This window comes from Pseudophryne corroboree, chromosome 6, assembly GCF_028390025.1.
Source record: "Pseudophryne corroboree isolate aPseCor3 chromosome 6, aPseCor3.hap2, whole genome shotgun sequence".
NCBI classification, from domain to species: Eukaryota; Metazoa; Chordata; class Amphibia; order Anura; family Myobatrachidae; genus Pseudophryne; species Pseudophryne corroboree.
In genome coordinates, this window is record NC_086449.1 from 236,858,450 (window position 1) to 236,883,495 (window position 25,046).

General features: G+C 41.6%; 1 protein-coding gene across 1 annotated transcript in view; it reads left to right on the forward strand.

Moving 5' to 3' along the window:
* ACAN (aggrecan) overlaps positions 1-25,046 on the forward strand; it is a 119,543-nt gene that overhangs the window by 68,401 nt on the left and 26,096 nt on the right. The window contains exons 6-12 of the mRNA XM_063925777.1: positions 41-334; positions 3,411-3,749; positions 4,820-4,994; positions 9,657-9,784; positions 18,104-18,397; positions 20,437-20,637; positions 21,453-23,627. Coding sequence (XP_063781847.1) covers positions 41-334; positions 3,411-3,749; positions 4,820-4,994; positions 9,657-9,784; positions 18,104-18,397; positions 20,437-20,637; positions 21,453-23,627 — 3,606 coding nt within the window. The remainder of the gene's footprint in view (positions 1-40; positions 335-3,410; positions 3,750-4,819; positions 4,995-9,656; positions 9,785-18,103; positions 18,398-20,436; positions 20,638-21,452; positions 23,628-25,046) is intronic.

Genomic DNA, 25,046 nt, shown 5'->3' on the forward strand with positions numbered 1-25,046 from the left:
ATATTAGTAGAGTAACCACCATCATTTTCTGGTTTCCTAGGTGAAGTGTTTTATGCAACATCTCCTGACAAATTTACTTTCCAAGAGGCAGAAAAACAATGCCAAACCCTTGGAGCCAGATTGGCCACCACAGGACAGCTCTATCTGGCTTGGCAGACTGGCATGGATGTGTGCAGTGCTGGTTGGCTGGCAGATCGCAGTGTTAGGTACCCAATATCCATTGCTCGCCCCAACTGTGGTGGAAATTTAGTTGGAGTCAGAACTGTTTATCTCTACCCTAACCAGACTGGATATCCAGATCCATTATCCCGCTATGATGCTATCTGCTACAGAGGTTGGTTTATATTTTTCTTGATATGGTTTGATTATCCTATGCAGCAAAAAAAAACATTTTTTGTGTTCAGATGAATAAATAAATAAATACATACATACATACATACATACATACATGCATGCACACATACATACATACATACATACATACATACATACATATATACATACATGCACACATACATTTATTAGTCAGGGTTAGAGAAGAGTAAAACAATATGTCAGTTTTTTTAAATGAATAAAACACTAGAAAATCAGATGCAGCATGAATTAATAAATGATTAATACAAATAATTGAAAACTCTCAAATAATATAAATTATATGCCGTTTCCAAAAAGGCTGTCCACCTTCATAATAAAGCACACAACACTTTGGTTGGTATGTGGTCAGAATCCCGGCAGTTGGGGATAGAGTTAGACACTATGTGGGGAGTTAGGGTTAGGCTGTAGGGGAGGTTAGGGTTAGGCTGTAGGGGAGGTTAGGGTTAGGCTGTGGCAGAGGTTAGGTTAGGGTTAGGGTGCAGGAGTGGGGGTTAGGTCTAACTGACAAGCTACAGTGGAGCAGCTCACAGTCAAAATGAACCTGGGGCTATCAGACGTGTGTCTAAAATGACAATTCAGCCCGTCTACCTGCTCTCTGTGCTGCACACGGTGGTTAGTCTGGATATTAGCTGGTGCTTATAATAATGTGACTCAACTGTGTATAAAAATATAATAAGTTATTTTAAATATTAAGTATTAAGAATTTATTCAGTATTAAGTATTGAATTAACTGTCCATAGCATACACAAAACACCCTAAAGGTGCCCACACAAGGAGCGGTGTGTCCTCCAGGGTCACATACACGAGCAACTGGACCTGGCGGTGTGTTGGCATCGGCAAGTGCACACACACTTGCCGATGCTGAGAAACAATGAGTGACGTAGGTGGGGGGGGCATCGTTCCCCTCCTCCTCAGATCCTTCTGCATGTTCAAGAGATCTATGGAAGCGATAGACAACCTGCGGGTGTGTGCATCACGTCATTGACATGCCCACACACAGACCATTTTTAAACGATGTGTCGTTCCTATCGGTCAGAAACTCCCACATTGTTTAAAAAATCTTACCGTATGTAGGCACCTTAAGAAAAAAATGCATACCATAATGAGATATCATGGCGATGGGACCCAAGTCTAAGCACAGAATACATTTATGTTACATATACACCTTATACACACAGCCTGAAGGTCATTTTAGACAATATTTTTTATAACTTTATGCATTAAACAAAGTATGTCTACATTCACACAATTCATTTATGTTTCATATACACCTTATATACACAGCCTGAAGGTAATTTAATACAATATTTTTAATAACTTTGTGTATAAAACAAAGCTTGTTTACATTAAGCCATCAGAAAACAAAAGTTTCACTATCTCAGTCTCACTAAAAAAAAATCTGTATTTCGGTATATTCCGTAATTCGGAATATTTGGATATGGGATACTCAACCTGTATAGGATACTATTTGTAAGTCTCTATTATTTATTTATGATTTTATTATATCGTCTTCTATGTATTTATTTGTCTGTGTTTCTGTGGTACGAAAGTCTTAAATCGACTCACAAAAACTTGCCAGTTGATTCATACAATTTATATTTAAACATTTGGTACCCCACCTACACTGCCATGTTGTTGACTGTTGTGTAAAACAGTCTATCGCTATTTACTTGAGCGTAGTGTAATGTGCACTCTCCTAGTTTTAAATACATATAAAATTAGGTTGTACAGTGTAATTTTGAAGCAGCGCGCTATTGACTTTCAAGTTAAAATTTCATAGCCTGGCATGAGGAGTTTGCTGTGATCACAAACGGTCATTAGCCTATTCGTAAGTCTGCTTATAATTTTATATCCTACATTCCTTCAACTGAAATAAAACATGTGAAACCGATGATTTATGAGATGTGCCATTTTTGGAAAACATCCTCCATGTAATAAGAGTAAAAAACAGGAAATACCTCTATGGGGGACCTGAAGAGTAACAGCATGGTCTGTGTTCCTCCCACACACACAGGACTGTAATCTAGACTGCTACTTGCAGTAGCCTAATAAAATCCTCCTTTTAATAGTAAACTCTCCAGAGTAATGGGGGGAAAAAAGTGAAACCCGTAGAATAATACCTGGAAAATACTACAATGAATTTATATTGAGGGGTCTGTTTATTAAAATGGCTCATTTTCTATCATGGCTTATTGTGGTGATTGAAGAGCACCTGTTGTTGCGATGCTCTATTAATCTTTGGTGAGAGATACTGCCCCGAAGCTGCTGGGGTTAACTTACCCAGCCAGCCGATTAATGCATGCACTGGGGAATCAAAGCCGTTTAGAACTACAATTAACCATTTACAGTTATTAAACCATTTACAGTTATTAAATGTATGTACTAAGCCTTGGAGAGAGATAAAGTGGACGCAGATAAAGTACCAGCCAATCAGCTTCTAACTGCCATGTTACAGGTAGAGATGAGCGGGTTCGGTTTTACTCGGATTTACCCGAATCTCCTTATTGGCTCACGGATGTCAAGTGTTTTGGTTAGCCAATAAGAAAAATCAAGAAAAAAAGAACTTGCGATAGTTCTGGCATTAAGAACCGAGTAAATCCGAACCCGCTCATCTCTAGTTACAGGCTATGTTTGAAAAATGACAGTTAGGAGTCGGTTGGTTGGTTGGTTGGTTGGTTGGTTGGTTGGTTGATGCTTTATCTCCATCCACTTCTTCTCTCTCCAAGACTTAGTACCAGCCGATCAGCTCCTAACTGCCATGTCACAGACTGGGTTTGAAAAATGACAGTTAGGAGACGCTTGGCTGGTACTTTATCTCCGTCCACTTTATCTCCATCCAAGGCTTAGTAAATAGACCCCTTAGTATATAGACCCCCCACCCCCACCCAAGTGTTTTGGAGACTTTGAGTTAATTAGCTAATTCTTTTTTCATTTATTTTCTTAGATTATCATTTAGCTCACTGATGAACATATTTAAATATATTAATGTGAAAAGTACCCTTATTTTCCTTTAAACTATTTTGTTCCTTGAACAGATGAACCTGAGAACATTACTATTCAAACTGTGACCCAGCCTGGTCTGGAGCTCATCTTACAGCAGAATGCTACTGAAGAGGAAGCCCGTGGCAGTATTGCTACTCTGGAAGGGATAGACTTCACCCTCACACCTTCTGAAGATGGCTTCACAGCAACTCCAGAATTCCTAGTAACATCATTAAGTCCAGAAAATATGACAGAAGATGGGTTTCAGCTTTGGCTTGAAAATATCACCGATGTTCCCTCCATCGAAGCTACAGGCACAGCAGAGGAGGAAATAATACCAGTTACCGTTGCTTTTGATGCCGTTCAGCAAGGAAAACCTATATCCGAGACTGGTGAGTACTAAGCTGACCATTTCCATTAATATATAAATATACTTCAGTCAAAATTGGGTTCCTATATCTCTTAATTTTTCCAAGGCAGTCACATCTTTATCTAATATAAGTTTAATGTCTGATAGATTATTATTTCTAAATTCAGATTTCCAATGCCTAAACTAGCAATAACAGGATAAGTTGGAAAATTATTTTCTGTAAGCATTGTGTATTACTTTGGCTTCCAAGCACATGGAAGGGTTGGTTGTAATAACATGAGTACACATCTGGTTACATGGGAATTTCAGCTGATCATTTAAAAATTATGGGATCCCTAGACAAAGATGTTTCAAACAGTTAAATGGTTAATGTTCTTTGTTATATATCCATTTGGTGGCCTTGTCAACATGGGGCCTATTCACTGATGTTAAAGGGCCTTTATACTGTACATGCGGAAACATGAGTCAGTACATTTGATTTTACAAAATGGGCAATTTATCATCAATAGCCTAATTTGTCACTGGACATTGATCAAGCGAGTTTGACTGCAGGAAGTGACACCATCTTCAGATGGGACTAGTTCCTGGAGGCCCACTCCTTCCTATGGCAAGTAGGTCCGGGCAGTAGACAAGGATCCATTCTGATCCTCCGATTCCTTTGGCCCTCTCCATGTGCACATATGAACTGAGGTTGAACCCTGGAATATAGTGTTGCGGAAAAATTTGTAGTGTTAGGGCTTGCGGCTGCATAGGTGCAAATGTCCCACCCTGGAACAATTCACAGTGAGCCGGATACCTAATTAATGGTGGGCTGATGGGGCTTAGTAAGGAATAAGCCCCTGTGCCTTGAAAATAATCATAAATAAGCAATACCATATTTATTGTTTAAAAAAAATTCATAGAACTGTCTTATGAAAGACCAATCTTTACTAAATGGGGTTAAATATATATATATATATATACATATATATATACATATATATATATATATATATATATATATATATATATTCAAATCTGGATATATATTTTAGGATGTGTGGTTGAAGCTCCTACGGTTAAACAGTCTTGTATTGTCCTTTGTCCTGCAAGGTGTTGTGTTCCATTACCGGGCTGGATCCAGTCGATACTCCTTAAACTACACTCAGGCAAAGCAAGCATGTCAGGACAATCATGCCGTCATTGTCACCCCTGCTCAGCTCCAGGCTGCCTATGAAGCTGGATTCGATCAGTGTGATGCTGGATGGGTATCAGATCAAACTGTCAGGTATAATCACAAGTCTTAAGTAAATAAAGGATTCTAACTGCTATAGCATAATTGTGTCTGACCAGGGTTTATTAGGTGGAAATCAATAGGTTTTGTAAACATTAATTTGAAGACAAGCAGAAATCAATTTCTACAGGTCAGAAAATAATCATAGCCATAAGACAAACGTTCATTGACCTATTCCCTAATAGCAATATTTTGCTTTTAACATGCATATGTTTCCTGTGCTAAAAGTTGAACCATGTGCAGCAGAGAAGTACTTTACATAATGAAACAAATGCAGAAATAATAAGTGAGTCCTTTGTTACCGGAATATTGGGATAAATTCACAATGGTACAGAAATGTAAACTTGGCATGCCGCTATAACACTTCCTGCTTCATCTCATTACGGAGGCGAAGTAGGAAGGGACATCGACAAGATGTACTAACATCTTGTCTGCCGAAGCCACTCCCACCTCCGGCGATGTCCCCCAAGCACATGTCCCCAGCTATGTCTCCCTGTCCCAGCCGGCTCCAGTGTGACTGCGCAGGATCTCACTACCCATGCAAAATCCCCTGCGCACTCCGGAGCCAGAACCCGCCACAGCCAGGCAGGGGCTGGCTGGCAACTTTTAGCCTGGGGGACAAGTCCAGACCACTGGCCCATAAGTAATGGTGCCATCTTTTATGGAGTTTTTTTTGTTTAAAAAATATTTATTAATAAAAAAAATTAGGCCTGGTGTAAATTATCCCAAAGATACTTTATTATAAATTTGTCAGCGCGGCCGCTGCTTCAGCAGAGCTGTGTAGTGCAGGGGTGGCCAACCAGTCAGTGGCAAGGAGCCAGAAAAGATCTGTAGTCAACGGTAAGAGCCATATCATGCACACGCCTAAGGCGCGCAAGCAAAAATGGGGGCGTGGCATAGTTGTCACAAAGCCACACCCCAGTTTATAGGAGTTTGTAGGAGTATGACCTTGTGTCATAACCCCATTTTTAGTCATGTTGTACAGTGCCACATACAAATAAAGCCCCTGTACAGTGCCACATACATATAAATACACCAAAAAATGGGTGCCTCCACAGTGCCAAATACATATATGCCCCCACAGTGCCAGATACATATATGTGCCCACAGTGCCAGATACATATATGTCCCCACAGTGCCACATACATATATTCCTCCACAGTGCCAGATACATATATGCCCCCACAGTGCCAGATACATATATGTCCCCATAGTGCCATATGTGCCCCCACTGCCAGATACACATCTCCCAAGTGCCAGATATGCCCCCACTGCCAGATACACATCTACCCAGTGTCAGATATGCCCCCAGTGTAAGATACACATGTCCCCCCAGTGCCAGATATGCCCCCAGTGCCAGATACACATGTCCCCTCAGTGCCAGATATGCCCACAGTGCCAGATACACATGTCCCCCAGTGCCAGATATGCCCCCAGTGCCAAATATACCCCCCGTGCCAGATACACGTCCTCCCAGTGCCAGATACACATGTCCCCCCAGTGCCAGATATGCCCCCAGTGCCAAATATGCCCCCACTGTCAGCTACACGTCTCCCCAGTGCCAGATATGCCCCCACTGCCAGCTACACATCTCCCCAGTGCCAGATATGCCCCCAGTGCCAGATACACATCCCCCCAGTGCCAGATATGCCCACAGTGCCAGATAAGCCCCCAGTGCCAAATATACCTCCAGTGCCAGAGATGCCCCCACTGCTAGCTACACGTCTCCCCAGTGCCAGATACACATTTCCCCCCAGTGCCAGATATGCCCCAAGTGCCAAATATGCCCCCACTGTCAGCTACACGTCTCCACAGTGCCAGATATGCCCCCAATGCCAGCTACACATCTCCCCAGTGCCAGATGTGCCGCCAGTGCCAGATACACGTCCCCCCCAGTGCCAGATATGCCCCCAGTGCCAGAAACACATGTCCCCCCAGTGCCAGATATGCCCCAGTGTCAGAAACACATGTCCCCCCAGTGCCAGATATGCCCCAGTGTCAGAAACACATGTCCTGCCAGTGCCAGATATGCCCCCAGTGCCAGATACACGTCCCCCCAGTGCCAGATATGCCCCCAGTGCCAGAAACACATGTCCCCCCAGTGCCAGATATGCCCCCAGTGTCAGAAACACATGTCCTGCCAGTGCCAGATATGCCCCCAGTGCCAGAAACACATGTCCCCCCAGTGCCAGATATGCCCCAGTGTCAGAAACACATGTCCTGCCAGTGCCAGATATGCCCCCAGTGCCAGATACACGTCCCCCCAGTGCCAGATATGCCTCCAGTGCCAGAAACACATGTCCCCCCAGTGCCAGATATGCCCCCAGTGCCAGAAACACATGTCCCCCCAGTGCCAGATATGCCCCCAGTGTCAGAAACACATGTCCTGCCAGTGCCAGATATGCTCCCAGTGCCAGATACACGTCCCCCCAGTGCCAGATATGCCCCCAGTGTAAGATACACATGTCCCCACACTGCGCCCCCCTAATTGCTGCTCACCGCCGTGCTGCTGCTCTGCTCAGTCTGCTGCTTGTGGGGGGAGGAGAGTGCAGCGTGCACTCTCCTGCCCCTCAGTCTCCACTCTCCGGCGGCGTTGATTCTCTCTTATTAGGCGCCGGTCCATGAGCCAATCAGAGTTTGCTGATCGGCAGCTACGACTCCTGATTGGCTGCCGGTCCGCGAGCTCTGATTGGTTCACGGGACGGCACTGGGCACTGCAGACTAGGGCAGCAGGAGGCGCCGTGGGAGCTTATGAGCTGCATGCAGAGATAAAAAGAGCCACATGCGGCTCGAGAGCCACGGCTTGGCCACCGCTGGTGTAGTGGACGATGGCGGACGGCCCGTGACCCTTGGCAGTAGCGTGGGCCAGCCCGCCTCTGCAGCCAGGTACAGCTCTGTCACTGCTGTGGTCTATGTGAATCGCCACCTGCATCTGTCAAAATTGACAGCTGCAGGTGTTGGAATGGTCAGCGATGCTGACCGTTCATACATTGCCCACACTTATAGGGCCTGCTATCTTTTAGATAGCAGCACCGATATGGACAGGGGCGCATAGCATCCCTAACACCTTGCAGACACCGCTGCCTTCATACATGGGGGAGAAGTGGTATAGCGCACATAACATGTGCTGATACCGCTTCTCCCCGATAACGATGGGTAATACATATAAAGACAGTAATAAACAAAATCTACAGAATCATAAGGACACTTGATCTTTATCATCAGTTTACACTTTATGGCATTATTTATTATTTAGAGATAACTCACTATCTATCCCTCCTCCAAGATCCTCTCCGCTCCACCCACCTCACTCTCGCTACCACTCACCTGTTTACTCCCAAGCAGTGCCATCTCCAGAGGTGGGGCTGCTGCACAATCCAAACTTCACATAGGGGATCCACACCAGCTGTCAGTGAGTCCCAGCCGGTGATGTTTGGCAGTGTTTGGGGTGGCAGTTGGTGTGGCTCCTCTATTTGAATTTTGGACTGTGCTGCAGCACTCACTTCTGGAGCTGCCACTGCTCCCAAGTTCGCTTTTTGGGTATCACCCTTCACTCCACCATCTTTATTGTTTCCCACATTCACCCAACATTACCAGAATCTGTCCCTTTCTCATTTTGGAAGTCAGTAAACCATCAACCAACTCTTATCATATCTCACCTTGATAGCAGCATACTACTCCTCTCTGGCCTACCCCACTCATGTCTTGCTATCCTCAATTCCACTGCCTGCTTCAGTTTTCTCTCCCACTACCTCCTCTGACTCCCTATACTATATAAAATCAAAAGCAAACTCCTCTCACTCACCTAAAATGCCTAAACCGCTCCCACACCTCTATTCTCATCTGCACACTCACCGCCTCTCTCACCTGCTCCGCTCTGTCAGTGTCAATGACTGTTTCTTCTTCTCCTCCTCACCCATGTCTTACTCCCACTCCCCCCCCCCCCAGTTAGACAACTTCTACAATGTTTCCTATCTTTGCAATGCCTGCAAGCCTTTCAAAATGCTTTAAAAACTCAGCCTTTCACTGAAGCCTACCCCCTCCTGCTAACTCTGCAGAATCCACACCCCATGCCCATTTCCCTGTAGAATGTAAGCTCAGGAAAGCAGACCCCTCTCTCCTTTTGTTTTTGCTATGCAGTTCTAATGTACTTATGTTAATTTATGTATCTGTCTGTATTGGTCTAATTTGTCCCTATTATTAATCATGGACTACTGTATGTCCTTTGATTATATATGCTGCTACAGAACCTTTGTGAGGCCATAATAATAAATAATAATAATAATAATAATAATAATGATGATGATGATTAAGATCATTCTGGCCTAGGAATTGGCAATACACCCTAAAGTAGTGATAGGTTGTTCCATATGCTGATGAACTTTCCATACATACTAACACCAACACTTACACTGATTACTGGGGGAAATGCTGTATCAGGAAAAACATAATTCGAGGCTCTTACATGAGCAATACCAGTTTCAGGTAAAGGTTGTACAAATGTGTGTTCATTACCTTAATAAAATGTGACGGCAAAAGTCCTTCCAGGTATCATTCATAATCACAGTGGGAAAGCATGAAAGTAAACAAGTGTATGGCAATTCCCCATCCTTCTATGGCAGGTCTGTAACTAGAGACTTCATTTGTTTTGTGCAGATACCCAATTGTTACTCCTAGAGAGAACTGCCATGGAGATAGGAACGGCTTTCCTGGGGTTAGGAACTATGGAGTGGTCAATCCAGAAGAAAAGTATGATGTGTACTGTTATATAGACAAGCTCAGAGGTAAGTGACCAATACCTGTAACATACAGGCACTTTTATCATAACACTTCATTTTATATTGATGCCAACCTACTACTAGTGAGTTAACTGTTATGTGTTGTATTAATATTTTGAGTATTGATGTAAACCATATTACCATTATTATGGCTTGTGCTTAAGATAAGTAGGTGTATGCATTTATGTACACAAGTAAACACCAGTTATGCAGCAATCCATACATCCACTAGAAAGTTATATAATTGTCCCTACTCTTCTGATACATAAATCCCTTGCTGGAGACAAGTAAAGAAAAAAAGAGCCATATGGACAATTTAAAGATTATGTCCAACAAGACATACATTAGTGCACATGTGATATAGACAAAGGGGAAATATTGTCCATGTAAGTCAGTGTTTCCAAAACTAGATCCTCAAAGCCACCTTGTATAAAGAATATCTATGCTTCAGCACAAGTGACTTAATTAGAACATGGACTGTAAAAAGGGCTTTGGGTACAGAGTTTTAGAAATACTGATGTAAGGTAAAAGCATTTTGATTCTAGATGAGTGAAGAGGTGTGCAATCAGCAAGTCCACAATCACTATATGGACAGCTGTAATGTCAATACCAGAATGTCAGTTTTGACCATATTTACATGTTGACACTTCCACCATGCTGACATACTTAACCACTTGCGACCAGTGAGAAACACATAGGGGGTCATTCCGACCCGATCGCTCGCTGCAGTTTATCGCAGCGCAGCGTTCGGGTCGGAACTGTGCATGCACCAACGCCGCAGTGCGCCGAAGGCAGTCGTTGCCTAGCGATCGCCTCTGAGGCAGAGGCGGTTGCTGGGCAGGAGGGGGCTGGACGGCGGTGTTAAGCCGCCATTTAGGGGGCGCGGTCCAGCCAACGCAGGCGTGGCCGGACCGTTGGGGGGCGGGCCGCAGCAGCTGCATGATGTCACATGCAGCCACTGTGACTCGGGCAGCGAAGAGGTTCTCCTCAAATGCAAAAGCATCGCCGCTGTGCGATGCTTTTGCATTTCTGCGGGGGGGGGGCTGGCACTGACATGCGGGGCAGACTTACCCTGTGCTGGGCATCCCCCCGCATGTCTGAGTGCCTGATCTTAGCTGTGCTAAATTTATCACAGCTACGATCAACTCGGAATGACCCCCATAGTGGTGTCTGCCGGAGGATAATCTTCCTGCAGCTGTCAATCACAGAGGGAACTCCCAGTCCCCCTGCACCCTCTCCCAGTGTCTGTCATGCTGCTGATCACTGTTGATTGGTCAGCACAGCAGGATCCCTCACTTAGCGGCTGCAAAGAGGCGCAGCCATCTGGCAAATGAAAATTAACCACACACCCCTCAGACCCTTAGTGTGTAATTGGTGGCTGCAGCCGCTGGAAAAATCAAAGTCGCAATAGTCGCAATGTTCCTGATGTTTTGATGTTTGGAAAAAAACAACAGTATTTTAAAGTACAACTGTAAAAAAAAATATCTTTTTTTAATGCATTCATTTTGTATAAGTTTTAAATATACTGTATGTTCTTTACCTAATTTCATTCATAAAAAAACAACAATTTCAGAGCGTTTTGTTGGGGGGGAAAATACCAGTTAAGTGGTTAAATTGTTGACATACAGTATGACATGTCTGCATAGTCATAATGTCAACAACATAAATGTCAGGGTTATGGTTAGCAGAAGGGTTAGGGTCAAAAATAAGTCAACAGTGTACATGGCGAAATAATGAACGTGTCGATATGTGCAGCACTCTATCGACATACAGTCCCTTCGACATACAGTAATGTAGTCTATAGAATAATTGTCTAAATTCTGAATTTCAAGAAATCATACGGAACCTGTAAGAACTGGAAACTGCAGCAGCTGTCTATGATACCTGCTGTGGTCCATCTGTTTTGTTTACAACAGCTCCTATGGGAGCTGCTAATATGTGAAAAAGTTTTGGGTATACATAATGAAATGCGTTGACTGTAAGTACCTTATTGCCGTTATTGGAAAATAAATAACTGCTGGTTACTTCATTGATCCGGCTAAGCAGTGCGCACTGCGGCTTTGTACAGAACTCCACTGTCACTTGTGCAGTGTTTTACCATGATAAATATTTACAAGGACGCCAGATTCCATCTATTCATCTGGCCAAGGGCTGCCACGCATTTGGAGGATATTTTTAGACTCCCTACTACCGGGTTCCGGTATGAATGGTCGACCATGTTATGGTCGACAGTCATTAGGTCGACCACTATTGGTCGACATTGACATGGTCGACATGGACACATGGTCGACACGTGAAAATGGTCGACACATGAAAGGTCGACACATGAAAAGGTCGACATGAGTTTTTTTACTTTTTTTGGTGTCGTTTTTTGCGTAAAGTGACTGGGAACCCAAATTAGTGCACCGCGTCCCCTCGCATGGCTCGCTTCGCTCGCCATGCTTCGGGCATGGTGCCTTCGCTCCGCTACCGCTTCGCTCGGCACATATTACCTTTCCAATCGTAGTCCATGTGGATCGTAAAGTATGGAAAAGTTCCCCAAAAGAAAAAAAACTAAAAAAACTCATGTCGACCTTTTCATGTGTCGACCTTTCATGTGTCGACCATTTTCACGTGTCGACCATGTGCCCATGTCGACCATGTCAATGTCGACCAATAGTGGTCGACCTAATGACTGTCGACCATAACATGGTCGACCATGTGAACGGATACCCTACTACCGGACCCTCAGGTATCAACTATGGGCTCATTCTCCCGGACTGGCCAAATTATTCCTACCTACTACTTTTCCATCCAACAGCAACAGCCTGATATTATAATGGGAATAAAGATACAGCACTATTATGGGTAAACTGCTAAAAAATATAATGGATATTACCAATGGAAATATATATTTGATTAATATAATGGTCCGGAAGATAAAAGTAATGATTCAACATTTATTGAAAAATAATAAAAGACAATGGGATGTTCCACATACAAGGTCAATGTAAAAAGAGCAAATTAGCACACAATTAAATATGCACAACAATATACTAGTGCAAAACAATGAGTTCTGGTCTGGTTTACTTTGTACCCACATATACAAACTGCTAAAGTCCCAGCAATATAAGGTGTCACTCCAGATAGGCTGATATTACACTTATCATTCAGTCTATTTCATGCAGCTTTATATCCATCACATATATTTCATATATAAACTATTGTGAGTTTATGAGGTGAATCAATTTATTTTCTTAATTTTTCATTGCATTTGTTCTAATGTTATTTTATGCTTTTGATTATATTATGTTATAACTATTTTTATGTAATTCACAACACATGGTAATTTATATTAATTGACACTTCTCACCGTCGCAGTGATAAAACTTGTGTTTTTTAAGTTTTCATATTTTAGAGAATCAGCAAACTCTATTAATCATTAGCGACAGGTGTTTTAACTACTTAACTAATGATTTTTGCCCCCTGCAAAACCGCTCTGAAATTGTTGGGTTTTTCTATTTATTACTAAGTAAAGTTCAATAAGTATTTTTAATAATATATAAAAATAAGTTATTTTGAAAAAAATATCTATGGGTTGCTTTGCACCCCCCCCCCCCTTCCTCGTGTACGTGAGCCGCCATTATAAAATAACTTTCCACCTTCCCCATTGACAATAGACCTCCCAGTGGTCTTAAACCCTAATAGTATTAAACCCACTCATCCCTTAGTAGCAAAAAACAATTCCATGCTTTATAACCCCCCTCACCCTGTAACCCTATAAAAAGCCCTTTTATTATTATTATTATTTTACCCACGTTCCCTCACCCTCCAGCATCATTTTTATATTCTGCTTCCCCCAACCCCATTTTATATGCATTCCCTCCTGGAGGTTCCTCACCCCACTCCGATAGTTATAAACCTCACATGTAGAGCACAGTGGAGCATGTGTCAGAGGTGACTGATGATCAGTGATTTCACAGAAGTAGGCGGGCAGTATCTGTGTACTTCTGTATTTTTATTAAAAGAAAACTTTTTTTGTTGTTGCAAGTATTATTAAGTCATGGAATGCTAAAATGTGTTGTAAGATTACCCTTGAGAAGAATTTGAGTTTTACATGCAAATGCAATGCTTAACAGTCGTTTGTCATTTGCTTCCATACATTACCAGATTTTCATTCCAACCAGCCAGATTGGACAAATGGTCTGCCAGATAATTGTATAGTGCAGAGTTTCTCAAACACGGTCCTCAAGGCACCGCAATGGTTCAGGTTTTAGGTATATCCATGACTCCGCACAGATGGTTACATCAAATTGACTGAGGTGCTGATTAAGACACCTGTCACCAAGCATGGATAAACAAAGCGTGGACCGTTAGGGTGCCTTGAGAATCGCATTTTTGAACTTCAAGTTTATCCCAATATAAGGTCGTTTTGATGTACCATAGAAGAAGACTTGGCATATCCATTTGTCTAATGAAGTTTTATTACTTCAAACATAGCCATAAAACCTTCTGTATTTATGCGCTGACTGGGTTAATGCACACAAGCCTCCATGACTGCTACTGACCCCGTGCATAATTCACCAATTGCCTGGATGCAGGTTTGTGCAGCTTTAGTTTGTTTTTATGGAAAAATGGGCTAGAACAGGGCAGAGCAGCATCCATGTATAATGGGTGTAAATGCAGAAGATCATTAGCTGAGAACATTGACAGTGGCTTACATAAAGCTTTGTACATCGCTCATTACTGTATGCCATCACATCGTTTGAACTCTGCACATGATAATACAATTCATGTACTGAAAAGCCTTGTTTCTGTGTGGGAGACAAAGTGTAGATTCTGTTATTGCTGTTGACATACATACATCCAATGATGAAAGAGTCGCCGGCGTCGATATGTAATAACCAGCAATGCCATGCCTTTGTTATCTTAAGCTAGGTTTATACTGTATTATTAATCAGCAGCATACTACAAATATCCTTGGGTAGAAATGTATGGTATAACAGGACAGAGTGGTAATTATTCTTTAATTATGGGTCAATCGGGGGTGTGGTAGGGGGTCGTGCATGATTGTGGAGAAAGGGGAGCATTTTGGGGAGAACAACCTTGGGGTGCAATGATGCGGGTCTGGTCGTGTTTGCAGAGGGGGGAAATCAGGGTTAAGGATATGGGGGGGTTGCATGATCTCGGAGGGCTGATCACAGGGGTGGAGGGGGCTAGACACCTGTGGAGAGAAACAGGCATGAAGCAGGGACAATACACCTCTCCCTATTACCACAGCTGCCCCTGATCCTCCTCCCGGCTCCCGCACCACCTCTGCCACTGACAGTGGCACCATGATGACAGAGGCAGCCCGGCAGCAGTGAATGACTGCCACAGCTTTCCCTGATCCAACTTTCGCTAGGGTAGCCCAGCAGCAGTGACTGACTTCTGCAGTTCCCCCTGATCCTCCTCCCGACTCCTGCACTACTGCTGCCACTGTACCCGAGCTGACAGGGGCAGACCGGTAGTGAGGGGATGTGGATGGTGACCAAAAAAAGTTTGGGAGCAAATAAATGATTAGTTGGCTAGCTAGAATTATAGCTTCTTGATGTATGGCCCACAGTCTCCCAGAAAAAAAAACAAATCTTTTTCACTTTTGATTTTGTTTCTGTCTGGTGTTATAGAAATAGGTATAAAATGTTAATGCAGAGGCTCCCAAACTCAGTCCTCAAGGTGACCTAACAGTATAGGTTTTAAGTATATACATGCTTGACCACAGGTGACTTAATTAGGATCCCAGTAAATTTGATTTAACCATCTATGCTCAACTATGGATCCCTTAAAACAAGGACTGTTAGGGTGTTTTGGAAGCCACTATGCTAACTCAAGAAGGGTGGAACAACGTAATAACAGCAATCACTAAAAGATATGAAAGTCCAACAGTCTGGTGCATCTAGTTTATTTCAAACACTATTGAGCTCCAAACCAAACCAACAAACAAAATAACAAAGACAACAAAATGAATCCTTGTCTGTCTGCTTATGAGGGACTGGTTATCATCCCACACATATAGTAGAAGTTCACAGTAAGTTTTTACAACTTACAAAACCAGTTGTGTCTCTCGCTCAGTCTTCCCATGATAGTAGTGATATACTGTCAGTAGTCAACTGTTATTTCAGCCTCACAGCTGCAACCTGTTTCCTTGCTGTGGAAGCACGAAAAGCTGAACTGGCCTACAGGAAAGAAGGTCCACCCTTTCTCCTTCATTCACTCCCGGAACACTTAAAAAAATCAGATCTTACTTCTTCAAAACCTACTGGTCACTGTCTTCTAAGGACACACTAAAATATTCTAGTATTTTAAAAGACATAAGAAACAAACTAGGGACATATATAAACACTTCTCTAACAAGAAATAGGAACAAATGCTAGATGGAGCCCACAAACTATAATGTATGAAACTTGGGATACTGTTAGCCTCATATTTTGCCACTAAACCCTACACTTTCTCCTCATTTAATTGATCTCTCAACAATTTTAAAACATGTTTGTGTGTTTTATACACACAGGACATGAATGTGCTGCACCACAATTATTTCATTAAAAAAGGAAAAAGGATCAAACAAAAACATTCAGAAATGTAAACACATTCCACTCAAGGTTTCAGCATCTATTAAATATATTACTAGGAAGAAAGCACTTGCATTTACATATAACCCCATTTGGAAATGGTTTTAGAGTCATTATCATAAATACTACAGACTTTGTTCCTTGGTTTATGGATGGTAATTAAATATACACTATTTAGCTATTTAGATTTGTGCCAGTGCTGAATGTCTACTTCATGACTTTGTTATTTGTTGAAATAAAAACACTGTTATAACCTCATTCAAGTTAGTAGCCACTTTAAACATATATTATATACTGTATATATATATATATATATAGAGAGAGAGAGAGAGAGAGAGAGAGAGAGAGAGAGAGAGAGAGAGATAGAGATAGAGACCATAGCTGGCACTCCTTCCATTAACTGAATATTGCCTCAGTGCCTTCTTATCCACGATGTGGACAGTGCAAGCGAAAGTGGGTGAGGTGGCACTCACAGGGCTTTGCAAATCAGAGAATACGTATACAGTGACTTGCACCAAACGCTTAAATCAACGTTTCAGTTTTATTTAAAAACTTTTGTCCGGATACAAATGAAAGTGACATACCTTACCTTTATAGACAACACCAAAACCAAGAGTGAAAACATGAGGTGCCAGACTGGTGGGTTGGGGGTGACATCACAGGTCCTGCGACGCACGCTATAATAGCACTGTACACAACAAGGCCGTTGCCTGGAGACAAATATACAAACAAAGCCATCACCATAATGCATTGCTATAGCCAAACCCAGGTGGTACCTGCTGTTAATATATAAAGCTATCATATCAATGCATAATTCTCAGTTTACAATGAGTCTGAAAATCACTTATACTTACAATCACTTATATATATACATTTGTATCCTGACGAAAGTTTTTAAATAAAACTGTAACGTTGATCTAAGCGTTTGGTGGAAGTCATCGTATATTCTCTGATTTGCAAAGCCCTGAGAGTGCCACCTTACCTACCGTTGCTACATATATATATATATATATATATATATATATATATACACACACACAGTATATATAGGAAATCTCCTTGAACATCTTATTGGTATCATTGGAATTTCAGCAATTCCATTGCTAAAGTTCAACTGTAGCACTGAGGATCCACCACTCACATTTACTGTACTCACCATACTGGAATTGTTCTAGTTTTGCAGGGGGTGGGGAGTTCTCTCCCGCCATGGACCAATATAATAGTACATACTGTAGATCTACTAAACTGAAGGGCACTTGGAAAGGGGTTAATATCGCACTGCACAACAAATTACCACAGTATTAACACTGCACTACATAGGAATATAATTTCAGCAATGCATAACAGATTATATAAAATAGATGATATTTATGTTCAGCTTTCTATCTTGTGCAGATGTATTTGTACAGTTAAATGTATTTGTTTGATATGTTTGTATTTTTGACTTGTATGTTTGTTACTTTCCCTGTATTATTAAGTGACCTTTATTTCTCAGCATTCATTCATTTTTAGTATCTCAATATTCTCTATTAGGTATTATGAACTTCTATCTAAAAAACATTTATACAGGATGATTCATTCTGCAAAACAGTGACCTCATGTAGCCTATGTTCTGCCTTCATATTGTTTTCTTTATTTTATTTTTCACTCCATAACAAAATATTGTGAATTATATATTCAAATGACTGTGCTAACACATTGCTGATATATTCTCTTCTATTTATGTACTGAATAGGTGACGTGTTCTTCGCAACCCAACCAGATCAGTTCACTTTCCAAGAGGCAGTGGAGTTTTGCGAAAGCAAGAATGCCACATTAGCCTCCACTGGACAGCTCTATGCTGCCTGGAAGCTGGGACTGGACAAGTGCAGAGCAGGCTGGCTATCTGATGGTAGCATCCGTTACCCTATTGTGTCACCACGTCGAGTTTGTGGGGGTGATAAACCTGGAGTGCGGACAGTCTATGTCCATCCAAACCAAACAGGATTCCCTGATGCCTTGTCCAAACACCATGCCTTTTGTTTTAGAGGTAATTGCTTTGTATTGACAATCATTTGTGCTTTAAAAAACATGTTATACGTACTGAGGATGAGACAATATTAAGGGAGGAGTTCAGTTAGCTGCGGTAGATTACCGTGGGATAATTGATCCCCTGAAGCCAGCAGTCATTGGGGATTTGTATGTTTTTTGACCTGCCTCAGCCTGTGAAAAAAAATCCCTGATAACTACGTTGTAGCGTCAGCATTATCGCACAAATCCGTTAACAGATTCTGGGGCAGATGTATTAAGCCTGGAGATGTGATAAAGCAGTGATAACGCAGTGATAAGTGGAAGATGATAAAGCACCAGCCAATCAGCTCCTATCTGTTAATTTACATATTGGGGCTGACTGGCTGCTGCTTTATCACCTTGCACTTATCACTACTTTATCACTGCTTTATCACTTCTCCAGGCGTAATCCATCGGCCCCTCTGTGTGTTAACGTCCATTAACATGGGTTAATGGACATTAACGCTGTACTTTAACAGGCATTCACAAAGATATCAGGGGGAATTCAGGAGTCCAATTGAATAGCCCCTGGGCATTAAACTCCAAGGCAGCCTCCCATTTTCACCAGCGGTAATTAACAGTGGGTAATTGAATGTATTTCCATTGCTGCAATCACACACTAAAAGTAGAAGATCTACAGCAGGCATTCCCAACCTTGGTCCTCAAGCCAGGCACACTAACAGTCCATGTTTTAGTGTTATCCAGACTTCAGCACAGATTGCTGAATAAAAATACCTGAAGTACTAATTAAGCAGTCTGTGCTAAAGCATGGATATCACTAAAACCTGGACTGTTAGTGTACCTTGAGGACTGATGTTGTGAAATCCTTGATATACAGTATTTTTTAAAACATTAATTAACCATTTTTATAAAATATATAAAATACTTAAAATATTCAGCAAAATGCCTGTTCCCTGACCAGAGCCGGTTAAGCCTATCACACAGTAGACCTGCGCCTTGGAGCTGCAGAAGATGAGAGGCATCTTTTTACTTGAACATATGTGAATTATGAATTTCTTTTCTCATCATAGACAGTTCACAAACTTCTCAGTAGTTGGAACATGAAAGTGGAAAAAGTGTATGGTTATGGAATGGGGTGGAGTTTACAACTATAAAGTTTATATACCAAAAGGTTTCAGTGATGTTACATTTTAAAATATCCTTGTAATATTACAAGATCACAACTTAACATATGGAGGCTGAGGCTGAGATGAACTTCCGTCAGTTTTTGTAGTGTAATATGTGCAAACTTGCTCTGTGCAAGCCCAGAAGACAGGGCAAGTGTATTGTAGGGCATAAGATTTGTATGAATTTGACACTTGGCGTCTGCTTGCCCTTAGAGAGCGCCAGGGTGGGGAGGGAAGGAGCAGACAAACGTACGCTGAGAAACGTTAGGTCATGTTGGGGCATATTTTTCTAAACAACATTAAGGATCCCCAGAATGTATGTACATCAGGCAACAGAGAATATCGGACATATTGGTGATATCTTCTGCAATCCCATTTTGCACTGCAAAAGCAGCCCCATAGGTTTCTATAGGGGTTGCTAAAATGCTGAATTCACCAAATTCCAGAATGCAAAGCAATCCGGAACTTGGGCTCAGGAGCTAATGTCGCTCACATATGTGCAGTCTGGGTTTTTTGAAGCGACATTTAAACCAACAACAGAAAAACCAGCACGTTGGGTTGATAAATATGTATTTTCCAAACCAACAAAGTTCTTAAGCGTTATTGAAACCTAATGGCAAATGCATATTTTTCTAGCTATTGCAAATAATGTATGCCTGAGGATCCGTATGCATATTCTACTAATGGAGACTGGCATGCGTCTTGCAATGCAAACATTATTTTTTCATGCAAATTTTTGTATCTTAAATTGCACCTAATATGCACCCAACTCAGTATCAGGTCCAAATACTCATGTTTTTCCCTTCAAATGTAGATAATATAGACTAATAAAATATTATATTTATTAAATATGTATGCATAAGTATTAATGACTGTATTTGTTATATCGTAGCTGCTCCATTTGTAGAAGAAGAAGTTACACCATCAATTGAAGAAGAAATTTTTGTAACTCAGGTACTTCCTCATTTGGAGGGATTACCTTCTGGGGAAGAGACTACTGTGGAAACGGTGATTGCCACTGAATTTGAGAATGAGACAGACTTCTGGCTGGCAAATGTCACTGCCCTTCCAACTGTTGAATTATTAGAGACAGGTATGGAGCATTTATCATCTATAGGTGTCATGGAGTTCTTGCTGCTCCACTGATTTCAGTTAAATTAATTTAAATTAAGAAAACATTTATTTTATTTTATTTTATTCTTTATTTTCTTGTTTTATACATATTGAAATACCCTCATCTTAATTATAAAGTATGTTACCTGTACAGATTCATGATGTTTTGTTGCTGTATATGATCATAGAATTATCATTATTCTATGGAAATGAATGTTAAGGCCTCCATACATCAGCAGTAATGAAAAAACAGTTTGCAGATTCTGAGATTTTTCCCCAGATTTAAAGATTCCCCAATCCACCAATCTGCGCCCATACATTACAGATATTTTTCAGTGATTTGTAGATCTTTTTCAGCAAATACAGATCTACCAATCTTGAAAGGATCATCAGTCTACAAATCTGCTGATTGTTACCATACACTATGGTCACAATGTTCTGCGCAGTCGGCCAGCTGAGTAGGCCTCCACTTGCACAGCTGGCCAACAGAATCAGGGGCTGCAAGGCCAGGAAGTCTGCTAAGTGACACGCAGACCCTTGTCTCTCCTCTCCCAGAAAGTGGGGGGTGACATGCCCCTGTTGTCAGGAACACAATCATTGGTTTAAAAAATGTAATACTTGTTAGTAAGCCAGAAATCAGTGACATAAATTTGCATCGTCCTGTATTGCATATATACATTTATTTGTAGTTCATATTTTATGTTATTACTCAGTTACATTTTAATTGAACAACAGTATTTACAATATATTTATATACAATGTCTCTTTGATAATATCTTGTTTCTCTGTCTAAAGTGAGCCCTTCAGCGATTCCTCCTGTGAGTTTACTCCCAGAAGATGTAAGTGGAGATGCATCTGTAGGAGTCAGTGGTGTTAGCGGCATTCCATCTGGCGAACCCAGTGGAGAGATCTCTGGAATTTGTGAAACAAGTGGGGACCTCTCTGGTACAAGTGGATTGTCATCAGGAGTTGGAATTTGTGGAGAGCCATCAGGAAGCGGTTTTCCATCTGGTTTAGATATTTCTGGAGAAACCAGTGCGAGTGGACTTCCATCAGGAGAGGTTTCAGGTGAATTGCCATCAGGTGAAATGAGTGGTTTGCCTTCTGGGTTACCTTCTGGAGATGAAAGTATATCCGGATCAGCTTCTGGAGACCTAGATATTAGTGGACTGCATTCCGGAATAACATTCATTAGTGGGGAGACATCTGGAGCTGACTTTGTAAGTGGTTTTGGAGATATTAGTGAACTGCTTTCTGGTAGTGGAGATGTCAGTGGACTACCATCTGGCTTTGAATTTATCAGTGGACTGCCTTCCGGTAGTGGAGATGTCAGTGGACTGCCATCTGGTTTTGAATATATCAGTGGTCTGCCTTCTGGTAGTGGAGATGTCAGTGGACTGCCTCCTGGTTTCCCTACAATCATACATGTGGAGACAACTTGGATTGAAGGTGTAACAAAAACACCAGAAACTGAAGCAGAAGGGAAAGGATTAACTGAGATTAGTGCATCGGGAGAGCTATCTGGATTACCATCCAGTGATTTTAGTGGTGAACCTTCTGGATTAGATAGTAGTGGCCTACCCTCTGGATTTTTTGATGTGAGTGGAGATGTTTCAGGTGTGGATGTTAGTGGCTTTCCATCTGGAATCCCAGAACATAGTGGAGACCTGTCAGGGTTTCCTGAACTTAGTGGGGATATTTCTGGTGATAGTGGGGAATCATCTGGAATAATCGATATTAGTGGTGAAGTATCTGGAGTAATTGATATCAGTGGTGATTTCTCTGGAGTAAGTGATTTTAGTGGCGATCTATCTGGAATATTAGATGTTAGTGGTGATTTTTCTGGCATAAGTGGTGAATCTTCAGGTCTCGTTGACATAAGTGGTGAATCTTCTGGAGCTGTTGATATAAGTGGACAACCATCTGGTGTGAGTTCTGGTATTTTTGATGAAAGTGGTGAACCATCTGGTGTTACGCTCATAGATGAAAGCTTAACAGAACTTTTTAGACCATCAGAAAAGGAGGAGGAAGGAAAGGGGTCTGTAGAAACAAGTGGTATTTTTTCAGGTGATTTTTCTGGTGAATTATCTGGGATTTCTGGTGTTAGTGGTGAGCCCTCAGGTTTTATAGATACCAGTGGCTTTGTCTCTGGAGACGTTCCCAGTGGTGAAGTAGATATCAGTGGACTGTCAAGTGGTGTTATTGATTTAAGTGGGGAAACTTCTGCAATTGACTTTGTAAGTGGTTTACCTTCTGGCATTGATGATATAAGTGGACTCACATCTGGTATCCCTACAATATCTCATTTAGATTTCCCTATAATAGAGGCCCCGACAACAGGACCTGTTACAGAAGAGGCAGGTCAGGGTCCATCAGGAATATTTGAGATTAGTGGATTTTCTTCAGGAGAATCATCTGGAATTATTGATTTAAGTGGAATGCCATCTGCCACACAAGAAAGTGGAGATGTTTCTGGCATCTTTACTTCAGGCATCCCTGACATTAAGCTTATTACTGATGAATTAATTGAAGCTGTGACCAAACCAACAGTTTCACAAGAGTTAGGTGGTATAACCTATCCATATTTTATCGAAACCTCAGCATCTGGGGATATTAGTGGTGAGGCACCTCTCACTATTCCTGAAATCAGTGGAGATCCATCTGGAATACCTTTAACTAGTGGTTATCCTGACAGAGAAGGAAGTACAGAATCCAGTGCTGACATTTCTGGGCATCAGACTGTTCCTACTCAAGATTTGTCAGGGGAAACATCTGTACCTGAAATCATTATTAGCACTTCAGAACCAGAATCTGAATTAAAACTTGTCTCAAAAGAACCGGAGGAAGCAAAAAAAGACACAGAGCTATCTGCTTCTGCATCTGGAGACGTTGCAGATGACACCATACCGACATCATTACCCTTGATAGAAGTTGCACCTCAAGTTTTTCCTGAGACAACTGAAATTGAAGGTATTATTGCTTCATCCACCTCTATTATAAATATACTTTTATTTTTTAGAAATGTCATTATATTCATTGTATTATACTTATATAAGTAATGATTCAGCTTATGTAAGTAAATATTCAGCTACTACATGGTATATTTCCTATGCCAAAGACCCATGCAGCAGCAGTGGTACTCCAATTCATATCTGGCATACTTTGGCTTACTGAAGTTCCCTCTGCTGCAGTGGTTCTCAAACTCTGGGGCAGATGTATTAACCTGGAGAAGGCATAAGGAAGTGATAAACCAGTGATATGTGCAAGGTGATAAAGGCAGCAGCCAATCAGTTCCTAACTGTTAATTTACATATTGGAGCTGATTGGTTGGTGCCTTTATCACCTTGCTCATATCACTGGTTTATCACTTCCTTATGCCTTCTCCAGGTTAATACATCTGCCCCTCTGTCCTCAGGACCACACACAGTTCATGTTTTCCAGGTCACGTGGCAGATGCACGGTGTATCCTCAACTGTCACATTTTAAGATCCACAGGTGACCTGCAAAACATGAACAGTGTGGGTTCCTGAGGACCGAGTTTGTGAACCTGTGCTCCACTGCAATGTTCCCCATATCCAGCCCAGATGCACCCGCAACAGCTCATTTGCTCAGGCCATGGCTACTGTCATAATAATCTATGGTTGCTTCATATTGTAGGCTATTTCCTACTGATTATTATATCAGCAGATTGATCAGTAGATGTAGCTTCAGGTAATCCAGATGAGATGACAAAATGCCTGCTTCGTGCATAAGGGAGCCCTTTACAATTTTTTTATGTGGGCATGATTCCTATAAGTTTCTATATGCAAAATTGAGACAAAATAAGGTCAGCCAATGATCCGTGCAAACCATGCACTTAATAAAACCAAATCTGAACTACCATGATCACATTCTGGCTCAGCCCCACCTATTTTCCCAACCATTTTGGTAATCCATACTGCAATAGGGCCCATCATTTTCGAGTTCCACCCCTGACGCTATATGACCTGATGCAGAGATAATAAATTGTTTGAGATATGTATGCATGGATAAAATGCATATTTATCCACCTGCATTCAAAGTTGAACACATCTCAAAATGTAACTGCCTGCGTGCGACCCTAGTTTCCTCCAATCATCATCATCGGTCCGCTCTATACTAGTTGTAAATTATATGCTCCCAAAAAAGTGTACAGTACAATCACCCAGCTCTGCATAGCTCAAATTTGTGTGAACAAATTTGTGACCTTTGCCTATGTGAGTGTAGATACAACCCAAATGTGTATAAAGTGTAACATTCGTACTTGCATGTATCCCTTTTCAGAGCATGTACAGTATGTTCAGCTGTGAATAGTAGTAATATACAAAGATAGAATTTGATGGCAGATAAGAACCACTTGGCCCATCTAGT